Source organism: Anomaloglossus baeobatrachus, chromosome 1, assembly GCF_048569485.1.
Source record: "Anomaloglossus baeobatrachus isolate aAnoBae1 chromosome 1, aAnoBae1.hap1, whole genome shotgun sequence".
Lineage (NCBI taxonomy): Eukaryota > Metazoa > Chordata > Amphibia > Anura > Aromobatidae > Anomaloglossus > Anomaloglossus baeobatrachus.
Genome location: NC_134353.1, coordinates 667,425,452 through 667,437,796, shown reverse-complemented (window position 1 = coordinate 667,437,796; position 12,345 = coordinate 667,425,452). Strand labels below are relative to the sequence as shown.

The following is a 12,345-nucleotide window of genomic DNA, read 5'->3' as shown; positions in this document are numbered from 1 at the left end:
GGGCGGGAACCGGAACAATTACTCCGTTGGCCTGCAAGGATGCCACGGCCTGTGAGAAGGTGGCGGCTTTGGAGCAGGGGGGAGTGGACATAAAAAATCTGTTTGGCGGGCTGGAAGAAAATTCTATCCTGTAGCCGTGGGAGATGATATCCCGCACCCACTGATCGGAGACGTGTTGAAACCACACGTCACCAAAGTGGGAGAGCCTGCCACCGACCAAGGACGTTGCTGGCGCAGCCAGATAGTCAAGAGGAGGCTGCCTTAGTGGCAGCGGCTCCTCCGTTCTTCTGAGGACGCGGCTTCGCGCGCCAGCTGGGTTTTCGATCCTTGGCTGAGTTGGTGGACGAAGCTGAGGGCTTAGAGGATGACCAGTTAGAGGAACGAAAGGAACAAAACCTCGACTGGTTCCTGCCCTGGACAGGTTTCCTGGTTTTAGTTTGTGGCAAGGAAGTACTCTTCCCGCCAGTAGCTTCCTTAATAATTTCATCCAGTTGTTCACCGAACAGCCGGGACCCAGCAAAGGGGAGCCCAGCAAGATACTTCTTGGAAGAAGCGTCTGCTTTCCACTCTCGAAGCCACAGGATCCTGCGGATCGCGAGGGAATTAGCGGAAGCCACCGCCGTGCGGTGAGAAGCCTCCAGAATGGCAGACATGGCATAGGATGAAAAAGCCGAAGCCTGGGAAGTTAAGGCAACCATCTCGGGTATAGAGTCCCTGGCGAGGGAATGTATCTCCGCCAGAGAAGCAGAGACTGCCTTAAGAGCCCACACTGCTGCAAAGGACGGGGAGAACGAGGCTCCTGCCGCCTCATATACAGATTTGGCCAGAAGGTCAACCTGGCGGTCAGTGGGATCCTTAAGAGAGGTGCCATCGGCCACAGATACGACTGTCCGGGCTGAGATTCTAGACACCGGAGGATCTACCTTTGGTGACTGAGCCCACTCCTTGACCACCTCTGGTGGAAAAGGAAAACGGTCATCAGGACTACGCTTTGGAAAGCGTTTGTCAGGACAGGCCCTGGGCTTGGTCACAGTGGCCTGAAAACTGGAGTGGTTAAAAAACATACTCCTTGCTCTCTTAGGTGAGGTAAACTGATGTTTTTCTACCAGAGAGGCTTGTTCCTCAGACACTGGTGGATTGAGGTTCAGTACGGAGTTAATGGATGCAATCAAGTCACTAACATCCACATCACCCTCAGATAAGTCAATGGGGTACATAGAGGTAGCGTCTGAGCCCACAGTAAAAGTATCCTCCTCGCCCTGCAATTCAGCTTGTGAATCAGAGCCGTGGGACGAGGAAGGAGAAGAATCCCTGCGTCTCCGTTTAGGAGGACGGGGTCCAAAAACATGCTCTGTTAGATCTGCAGAGCGAGACGGAGCAGCAGAGACACCCTGAGAAGGGGGCTGATGCATGGTTAGCAGAGTCCGGGACAGCTGTCCCATGGAGTCGGCAAAGGACTGTGAGATAGCTTTAGAAAACGATGCTACCCAAGCCGGGGGTTCAGCCACCGGGGCCGGAGCAGCCGGAGGGACCCCTGAGGAGGCTCCAGGCTGAGGCACCACCATGTTAGAGCAGGCATCACAATGTGGATATGTGCTCGGTTCAGGCAGAATGAGCCGACATGCAGTGCATATAGAGTACAGCTTTGCAGCCTTGCTCCTAGTGAGAGACATGCTGCTGAGGTGGAGGCTCTGCAGTAAAGAATACACTCCTTTAGAATGACTCCCTGAGAGTGTATAATAAAGCCCACAACCAGAGGTTGTGGCTTACCAGACCGGTTTTTGTGTGCCCTCCGGATTCCCAGCTCTGACCCCCAGTGGATGCAGAAGTTGCAGCAGCCAGCGCCGATCAGTGAGTGAACGCTGATAAAATGGCGCTGGAGTGAGGAGGGGGGGCGTTGTTTAGCCCAAGAGCGGGAACCGGAGGGCCAAGGAGAGATACAGGGGAGGGAAACATCTCCTCAGAGAGGAGTGTCCTCCCCTCTGCTGAACGGCCGGTGGGCGGCGCCGCACTGTTCCCCTGCATGACTGACATGCAGGGGAACTGAAAACGAAACTAGGCCGCATCTGAAGCCGGGGCCTAGATTTTTCCATGCGGCCGACGAGCAGGCAACCTCGGCGCGGTTCTCAGGAAAAAAACAGAGAACCGGCCGGAAATTACAGCAAAGTGGCAAAACACACTCTCCCCACAATAAATGTACCCGAGACCCCTGAATAACGTCTCAATACTTAGCTTTTGAGAGGCAGGGCCAGGTCCCTGGGGGGGTAAACGCTCCGTCCGGCAGGATCCTGACAGGGCTGCGGATGGAGGCCGGTCTCCTGCAAAGCAGTGAGGACCGTGATGGCTCCCACTTCAAGCCAGAGCCTCAGGGGATGGTGAAGGAGCGCGGCATGTGAAGGCTCCAGCCTTGTAAAGTCAACCTTAACAGCACCGCCGACACAGTGGGGTGAGAAGGGACATGCCGGGAGTCCAGATTGGACCCGCTTTTCTTCCAAATCTTTGAAATCAAAAATCTTAAAAATCAAAAATCAGAGAATGCATGTGTGTGTGTGACCTCCTGAACACAAAGCATTGAACTGGTTAGATTTGTCATCCAGGGGGTGTATATGCTCGGAGGGAGGAGCTACACTTTTAGTGTAGTACTTTGTGTGTCCTCCGGAGGCAGAAGCTATACACCCATGGTCTGGGTCTCCCATAAGGAACGATGAAGAAATCTCATTTCTTTTTATCTTGATCATAACTGGTACAATAAATAAAACAACTGCAATAAAACATTTAGTGTAGTAAAATACCTCTATCTCTGCGAAGCAATCTCCAGCATTGACATGTGACCCATCATCTACTGTAAATTGAAGTAATTTGCCCGTAGAGGGTGATCTCAGTACAGTGGGGTCTTTTTCCTTCTCAAAAACACATGTCTTGTTACCAATCGTGACACGATAGCTGCAAAAACAAAGAAAAGTGAAAAGCTGTTGAGGACATAGAACAATATTTAAAGGATATTCATGTTGGTTTCAGCATTGATATACGAGTCAAGATCAAAATAAAAATATTCTTTACTTACGAGTACCCAGAGTTACTGTATGTATTAGATCAGCTTCGTAGTAGCTTTAACTTTTTACTGGTCATAGACCTTTCAAAGCTTTTTTTTATTTTATTTTTTTTCTTCTTTACAGTTATACCGGTGGCAGACTACTGTGAATGATCAGCTGATCAACCGGCTGCCGGGCGCTCAGCTGATCGCTCTCAAAAGCCGGCTGCCGGGCGCTCAGCTGATCGCTCTCAAAAGCCGGCTGCCGGGCGCTCAGCTGATCGCTCTCAAAAGCCAGCTGACGGGCGCTCAGCTGATCGCTCTCAAAAGCCGGCTGACGGGCGCTCAGCTGATCGCTCTCAAAAGCCGGCTGACGGGCGCTCAGCTGATCGCTCTCAAAAGCCGGCTGACGGGCGCTCAGCTGATCGCTCTCAAAAGCCGGCTGACGGGCGCTCAGCTGATCGCTCTCAAAAGCCGGCTGATGGGCGCTCAGCTGATCGCTCTCACATGCCGGCTGACGGGCGATCAGCTGATCGCTCTCACATGCTGGCTGCCGGGCGCTCAGCTGAGCGCTCTCAAAAGCCGGCTGCCGGGCGCTCAGCTGAGCGCTCTCAAAAGCCGGCTGCCAGGCGATCAGCTGATCGCTCTCAAAAGCCGACTGCCAGGCGATCAGCTGAGCGCGCTCAAAAGCCGGCTGAAGAAAAGGATGAGGATGCTCAGTGAAAAATAAAGGATTCCGCCGCTCAAAAAACGTTACATGCTGCGTTCCTTCCGCCCGGCGGAAGCAGCGCAGCGTCGGCCAGCGGAGGCAACGCAGGTACTTTTGGCACAATCCGTCATCCTCACAAGTCTATGGGAAACAGCGGAATACGTTAACGGATTCCGCTGTTTTACAAAAGGGCGGATTGCGCCAGAAGGTAATTAACGCAAGTGTGAAAGTACCCTAAGAGACTTGAAAAAGTATTGATAATAATCAGTGAACTTTTCCACATTTTTTTCACGGTACACCCACAAACTTTTGTTTTTTATGTGACAATAACACAAAGTAGTAAGTGTTTGTGAAGTGTAAAGGCAATACATGGTATTCTAAATATTTTAAAATATGTATCTGAAAATTGTGACATGCATTTGTATTCAGCCCCCTTTAGTCTTATGCCCCCAAATAAAATCCTGAGTGAGCAATTGCCTTAAGAAATTGCCTAATTAGTATATTGAGTTTGTGTGTATTTATTCTCAATAAAACTACAACTGTTCAGGGGTTTGTTTGAGAAAAACCAAACAGCATCATGAAAATCAAGGAACACACCAAACAGGTCAGAGATAAACTTGTGAAAAAGAGTAAAGCAGTATTTATTTGTATAGAGCCAACATATCCCGGAGCAGTTTACAATTCAGAGGGGACATGTGCAGACAATGCCAGATATTACAGAGTAACACATAATTCAACAGATACCAACAGGAGTGAGAGCCCTGTTCGCCAGCTTACAATATGCGGAAATGGGGGGATACAATAGGTAAAAAGTGCTTGTCACGTATGGTCCAGCCGTCAATAACATTATAGAGACATTTAAATAATAATGTATGAAACGATCACCAGTCAATATCTGTACAAGTAAGGATAGAGTGCTATTAAGTGCATGGAGGGTGTGTAAAGGGTATGTAAACAGATGATGCAAGGGACTAGATTCAGAAGAAAATGTTGAAGGGCAAAACAGAAATAATTAAACAAATGAGGTTATAGTCCAGTGTAAAGAAATGTGTTTTTAGAGCACATTTGAAACTGTGGCTGTTGGGAGTGAATCGTATTGTCTGAGGTAATGCATTTCAGAGGACTGATGAAGCACACCAAAAATATTGGAGACGGGAGTGGGAGATCCGGATTATTGAGGAGGTTTGTCTTACACCATTAGTGGAACAGAGGGCATGGGCACGGTGGCAGACGGGCATGACTGAGAAGATGTATGGTAGTGCAAAACTGTGGAAAACGTTGTGGGTGAGAGAGATAAAGAGAATTTTGTTACTTACCGTAAATTCTTTTTCTTATAGTTCCGACATGGGAGACCCAGACCATGGGTGTATAGCTTCTGCCTCCGGAGGACACACAAAGTACTACACTCAAACGTGTAGCTCCTCCCTCCTAGCATATGCACCCCCTGATAGCCAGTCCTAGCCAGTTTAGTGCAAAAGCTGAAGGAGGACATCCACCCACAAGTAGAGACAGAGCAAAACCCGGAACAACCGGAAACTCTGTCTACAACAACAGCCGGTGATAACACACGGAACAAGAAACCTGCAAACAGGCAACAGGGAGGGTGCTGGGTCTCCCATGTCGGAACTATAAGAAAAAGAATTTACGGTAAGTAACAAAATTCTCTTTTTCTTCATCGTTCCTTATGGGAGACCCAGACCATGGGACGTTCTAAAGCAGTCCATGGGTGGGAATAAACAGAAAAACTGAGAAGTAGGCGAAACCTAACTTCACAAATGGGCGACAGCTGCCTGAAGGATGCGTCTGCCCAAGCTCGCATCTGCCGAAGCAAGAGCATGCACTTGGTAGTGCTACGAAAAGGTATACAGACTAGTCCAAGTGGCAGTCTGACAGACCTGCTGAGCCGTAGCCTGTGCCTGAAAACCTAAGAGGCACCGGCAGCTCTGGTCAAGTGTGCCTTGATACCCGGCGGGAGAGGCACTTGAGTACACTGGTAGGTATTGGGAAAAAGACCGACCTAAACCAACGAGCCAGGGTCGGCTTAAATGCCGAAAGGCCCTTACGCTGACCAGCGGTCAGCACAAAAGAAAGGTGCACCACCTAAGAACAGCGGTGCGAGACACATAGATCCGGAGCGCCCGCACCAGATCCAGAGTATGCAACGCCCTTTCAAAGCGATGAACAGGAGCCGGACAAAAGGAAGGCAGGGAAAATGCCCCGGTTAAGGTGGCAGCAACCACCTTAGGGAGAAAGTCCGGAGTCGGGCGGAGAACCACCTTGTCTTGATGAAGGGAGGACTCCGAAGAGAGTGCAGCCAAAACAGAGACTCCCTTGAGGGAAGTCATGGCCACTAGAAAGACCACTTTCTGTGAAAAACTAAACAAAGAAACCTCCCTAAGAGGCTCAAAGGGGGGTTTCCGGAAGCTGTGGGGACCGAATTAAGGTCCCAGGGCTCCAAGGGCCGCCGGTAAGGCGGAATGATGTGAGATGCGCCCTGCATGAAGGAGCGCACCTGGGCCAGCCGGGCGATACGCCGCTGGCACAACACTGACAGAGCCGAGACCTGTCCCTTAAGGGAATTGAGAGATAGTCCTAGCTGCAGGCCGGACTGTAGAAGGGACAGGAGGGTCGGCAAGGCCAAAAGGCCAAAGGATACTTCCGAGCTCGAGTAATAGTGGAGATGACTTCAGGAGGGATACCAGAAGTCGTCAAGATCCATGACTCAAACGCCACGCCGTCAAACTGAGAGCCATAGGTTCTGGCGGAAGGACGGACCTCGTGAGAGAAGGTCTGGACAGTCCGGGAGATGCTATGGCACCTCTACGGACAGACGGAGCAGGTCAGGGTACCAAGCTTGCCTGGGTCAGTCTGGAGTAATGAGAATGACCCGACGGCCCTCCTTTCTGATCTTGCGCAGGACTCTGGGCAAGAACTAGAGGGTGAAACACGTAAGACAGACGAAGCTGGGACCAAACTCGAACCAGTGCGTCTGCCGCAAAAACCTGAGGATCGTGGAGCCACGGTTTGACGGCAGAACAATCTGCCTCCCAGTTTTCCACGTCTGGGATGTGGGCTGCGGATATGGTGGACTAGGAGTCCTCCGTCCACTGAGAATGCGATGAACCTCCAACATTGCCAGGCGGCTGAGTGCCCCGCCCTGGAGGTTGATGTAGGCAACGCTGTAGCGTTGTCTGACTGGACTCGAATGTGCCTGGCCGCCAACCGATGGTGAAAAGCTTAGAGAGCTAGAAACACAGCTCTGATTTCCAGCACATTGATCCAGAGGGCTGATTCGGACAGAGTCCAAGTGCCCTGCGCTCCATGGTGGAGATATACTGCTCCCCAGCCGGATAGACTAGCATCTTGGTAAGGATCACCCGGGACGGAGCCAAAAAGGAGCGTCCCTGAGACAGAGGGGACGATGCCACCATTGAAATGAGCCCCTGGTCTGTGGCAAAGCCACCGCCCCGAGGAAGGAGGAAGTCCGCTTGTTCCGACAGCGGAAAATATCCAGCCGTAGAGGACGCAGATGGAACTGGGCAAGGGAATTGCTTCCATTGACACCACCATCTGATCCAGCACCTGTATTAGGTGCCTGATGGAACGACGTCGACCGCCAGCGGAGGAACTGCTGTTTGACTAAGGGCAGATTCACAAGTGCCGACAGAGTCTCGAATTGCGTCCCTGGGTCTGTGAACTTCTGGGTCGAAGTCAGAGTGGACTTGGACAGAATGACAAACCACCCGAATTGGTTAGAGTGGCGAGAGTGAGCGAGGCACTCCGCTAACAGTCTGCACTGGATGAAACCCAGAGCAGAAGGCTGTCCTGGACAAAAAGATCACTGCCAACCCCTAGAGGTGCAGGACCGCAATCACAGCTGCCCCGACCTTGAGAATACTCGAGGGGCCGTGGCTAACCCAAAGGGAAGAGCCACGAATTGGACCACTCTGATTGCAAAACGTAGCCAACGCTGGTGTGAAACTGCGATTGGCATATGCAGATAGGCATCTCTGATGTCGATGGATACTAGGGAATCTCCTTGGGTCAATGATTGATCGCAGAGACTCTATGCGAAACTGCCGCACCTGAACATGCTTGAGAAGCTTGAGATCCAGGTCGGAAGGCACCGCCCTCCTCGGGTACTAGGAATAGATTTAAGCAGAAATCTCAGAACCGTTCCCAGTCGGGAACCGGTACAATTACTCCAGTGGCCTGCAAGAATGCCACAGCCTGTGAGAAGGCGGCGGCCTTGGAGCAGAGGGGAGTTGACAGAAAAAATCTGTTTGGCGGGCTGGATAGAATTCTATCCTGTAGCCGTGGGAGATGGTATCTCGCACCCACTGATCGGAGACGTGTTAAAATCATACGTCGCCAAGTGGGAGAGCCTGCCACCGACCAAGGACGTTGCTGGCGTGGCCAGATAGTCAGGAGGAGGCTGACTTAGTGGCAGCATGTCCTGCGGTCTTCTCGCCATTTGGGTTTACGATCCTTGGCTGAGCCAGTGGGCAAGGCCGAGGGGCTTAGAGAACGATCAGATGGAGGAACAAAAAGAACGAAACCTCGACTGATTCCTGCCCTGGACAGGTTTCCTGGTTTAGGTTTGTGGCATGGAAGAAACTCTTCCCGCCAAGAGCTTCCTTAATAATTTCATCCAGTTGTTCCCGAACAGTCTGGTCCCAGCAAAAGGGAGCCCAGCAAGGAACTTCTTTAGAAGCATCCGCCATCCACTTCCGAAGCCACAGGAGCCTGCGGATAGCGAGAAAATTAGCCGAGGCCACCGCAGTGCGGTGAGAGTCTCCAGCATGGCAGACATGGTATAGGATGAAAAGACTGAAGTCTGGAAGTTAAGGCAACCATTTCGGGCAAAGAGTCCCTATGAGGGAATGCATCTCCTCTAGAGAAGCAGAGATGGCTTTGAAAGCCGCACTGCTGCAAATGGGGAGAACGAGGCCCCTGCCGCCTCCATACAGATTTGGCCAGAAGGACAAACTGGCGGACAGCAAAACCGTAAGTGAAGAGCCATCAGCCACTGATACAACGTCCGGGCTGAGAGTCTAAACACCGGAGGGACCACCTTTGGTGAATGAGCCCACTCCTTGACCACCGCTGGTGGAAGGGGAAAACTGTCATCAGAACCACGCTTTGGGAAGCGTTTGCCAGAGCAGACCCTGTGCTTGGTCACAGTGGCCTGAAAACTGTAGTGGTTAAGGAACACACTCCTTATTCTCTTAGGCAAGGTAAACTGGTGGCCTGTTGCCAGAGAAGTTTGCTCCTCTGATACTGGCGGATTGAGGTCCAGTACAGAATTAATGTACAGTGGGATCCTTAGAGAGGTGCCGTCAGCCACTGATACAACTATCCGGGCTGAAATACTAGACACCGGAGGGACCACCCTTGGTGAATGAGCCCACTCCTTGACCACCTCTGGTGGAAGGAGGAAACAGTCATCAGAACCACGCATTGGGAGCGTCTGTCAGGACAGGCTCTGGGCTTGGTCACAGTGGGCTGAAAACTGGAGTAGTTAAGGAACACACTCCTTGTTCTGTTAAGGTATACAGATGCCTTTCTGCCAGTGAGGGATACTCCCCTGATACAGGCGGATTGAGGTCCAGTACAAATATAATGGACGCAATCAAATCATTAGCATCTGCGTCACCTTCGGACAGACCAATGGTACATTAAGTAGCGTCCGAGCCCCCAGTAAAGAACATCCTCCTCGTCCAATGAGTCAGCTCGTGAATCAGAGCTGCGGGACGGGGAAGGACAGGGGACCCTCCGTCTCCATTTTAGGAGGACGGGGTCTGAAAACCAGATGAAGAGACCTCTAAGAGCTTGCTGAACGAGCCGTAGCAGCAGAAGCGCCCTGAGAAGGGGGCTAATGCATGCTCAGCGCCCCCGGAGCAGCTGGAGGACCACTGACGAGCCTCCAGGCTGAGGGACCACTGTGTTTATGTGCTCAGTACAGGCAGTACGAGTCTACATGCAGCATATTAAAAACAGCCTTGCAGCCTTGCTCTGATGTGAGACATGCTGCAGAGGTGGGGGCTCTGTGAGGGAATGCATCTCCAGAATGACCCCCAGCAGAGTATATAAACAGAGAATATAAGCAGCTGCACAACTGGAGGTTGTGGCTGCAAGACCGTTTAACATACATTTCTGTGCCCTCCAGTCCCCCAGCCCTGGCCCCCACTTGTCACAACGAGGTATCTCTGTGCCTATGCAGACACTGAGAACGCTGAGAAAATGGCGACCGGAGCGCAGGCGAGGGGGCAGGGCCTACTGAGAGCGGGCAAATAAGGTATACAGGGGAGGGAATCCTTCCTCAGTGAGGAGTGTCCGCTCCCTGTGCTGAACAGCCGCTGGGCGGAGCCACACTGTCCTTCTGCATGACTGACATGCAGAGGGAGTGAAACCGAAACTAGGCCTCAGGCGAAGCCGGGGCCTAGATTTAAACATGCGGCCAGCGTGCAGGCACCATCGGCGCGGTTCTCCAGTGAAAACTGGAGAACCGGCCGGAAATGTTACCCCAGACATATAACACACTCCCCCCAATAAATAAAGTACAAGGGACCCTGGAAAGACCACTTTCTGTGGTAAAAACGTCTCATACTTAGCTTTTGAGATGCAGGTGCCAGGTCCCTGGGGGGGGTTAAACGCTCCGTCCGACAGGATCCTGAACAGGGCTGCGGATGGAGACCGGTCTCCTGCAAAGCAGTGAGAACAGAGTTGGCTCCCACTTCAGCCAGAGCCCCAGGGGATGGTGAAGGAGCGCGGCATGTGAAGGCTCCAGCCTTGTAAAGTCAACCTTAACAGCACCGCCGACACAGTGGGGTGAGAAGGGACATGCCGGGAGTCCAGATTGGACCCGCTTTTCTTCCAAATCTTTGAAATCCAAAAAAATCAAAAATCAAAAATCAGAGAATGCATGTGTGTGTGTGACCTCCTGAACACAAAGCATTGAAACTGGCTAGGACTGGCTACCAGTGGGAGTATATGCTAGGAGGGAGGAGCTACACGTTTGAGTGTAGTACTTTGTGTGTCCTCCGGAGGCAGAAGCTATACACCCATGGTCTGGGTCTCCCATAAGGAACGATGAAGAAAAGTTTATATTGTATTCTATAGCAGATGGGAAACCTGTGCAACAACTGGCACAGGGTGGAGGCATCGGTGTAGCAGGTGGAGAGGAATATGATCCTGGCTGCTGCATTCAGGATGGATTGGAGAGGGGAGAGGTTAAAAGAAGGAGACCGATTAGTAGAGAGTTGCAATAGTCCATATGAAAATGAATCAGAGCAACAGTAAGAGTATTTCCAGAGTCAAAGGTGAGGAAAGGTTGGGCTATGGAAATATTTTTAAGGTGTGGCCAGATGTAGGGAGTGAAGGAAAGATATGAGTTATGGTACAACCATACATGGAAATAGTAATATTGGGTATAGGTAGGTTAGTAGAGGGAGGAAACACATGGAGTTCAATTTTAGACAAATTCAGTTTTAGATAAAGGAAGGACATGATGTTAGAGACCGTGGAAAGACAATCACTGGTATATTGTAGTAATGTGGGGGTGATATCAGTAAATGATATGTATAATTGTGCGTCAAAAGCATAGAAATGTTACTGAAAAACAAATCTGCGACCTGAGGAGGCATGAGCCAGCACCAGACAGAACACGCGTGCCAGCTACGAAAGAAAATTAATATTCACTGCTCCTCACACCCATAATCCCGCCCTCCTCTCAGCACTAAAGATGGTGCCAAGAGGTGGGAGGGATTATGAGTTTAAGTAGCAGTAAATATTCATTTTCTTTAATAGTGGGCACATGTGATCACACAGCCCCTGGCTTACTGCTGCGGATGGGCAATCGCGTGGGTCCACTATTAAAGAATATGAATATTCATTGATCCCCACACACCCATAATCCTGCTCATGGGGAGCAGTGAATATTCACTGTCTTTAATAGCAGGCACAAGTGAGCAGCCAGCTGCTGGCTTCCTGCAGCAACTGGGTGAGCACGTGTGTCCACTATTAAAGCAAAGTAATACTCACTGCTGCCAACGCCCAAAATCCTGGGCGTGGGAAGCATTGAATATTCCAGCAGCTGAAGTCCATGTGTAAATGGAGCACATGTCAGTATGTCATGCGCTGCGCCACGTACAAGCTGAAGTAACGTGCCGGTATCAGAAAAGTACACCGCACGGAGGGATGGTGAGTATAATCGTTTTTTTTTTTCTTTAATGTGTGTGGCGTGATGGGGGATATATACCAAGAAGAGGGCCATCTATACCAGGATGGGGGTTATATACACCAGGATAAGGGACATATATACCAGATTGGACCCAGGATGAGGATCATATATACAGGATGGACCCAGGATAAGGGACATATACACCTGAATGGAGAAATATTTACCAGGATGAGGGATATATATGCCAGGATGTGGGATATTATTATTATTATTATTATTGTTTATTTATAGAGCACCATTGATTCCATGGTGCTGTACATGAGGGGGTTACATACAGAATACATGTACACGTTACAATAGACAGACTAGCACAGGGGGAAGAGGGCCCTGCCCTTGCGGGCTTACATCCTAAAGGATTTTGGG

At 50.8% G+C, this 12,345-nt stretch overlaps 1 protein-coding gene across 3 annotated transcripts in view; it reads right to left on the bottom strand.

Moving 5' to 3' along the window:
* ACACB (acetyl-CoA carboxylase beta) overlaps window positions 1-12,345 on the bottom strand; it is a 352,023-nt gene that overhangs the window by 169,185 nt on the left and 170,493 nt on the right. For all 3 annotated transcript variants that reach the window (XM_075320034.1, XM_075320035.1, XM_075320036.1), the window contains one exon: window positions 2,793-2,943. In XM_075320034.1, the coding sequence (XP_075176149.1) occupies window positions 2,793-2,943 (151 nt within the window). The remainder of the gene's footprint in view (window positions 1-2,792; window positions 2,944-12,345) is intronic.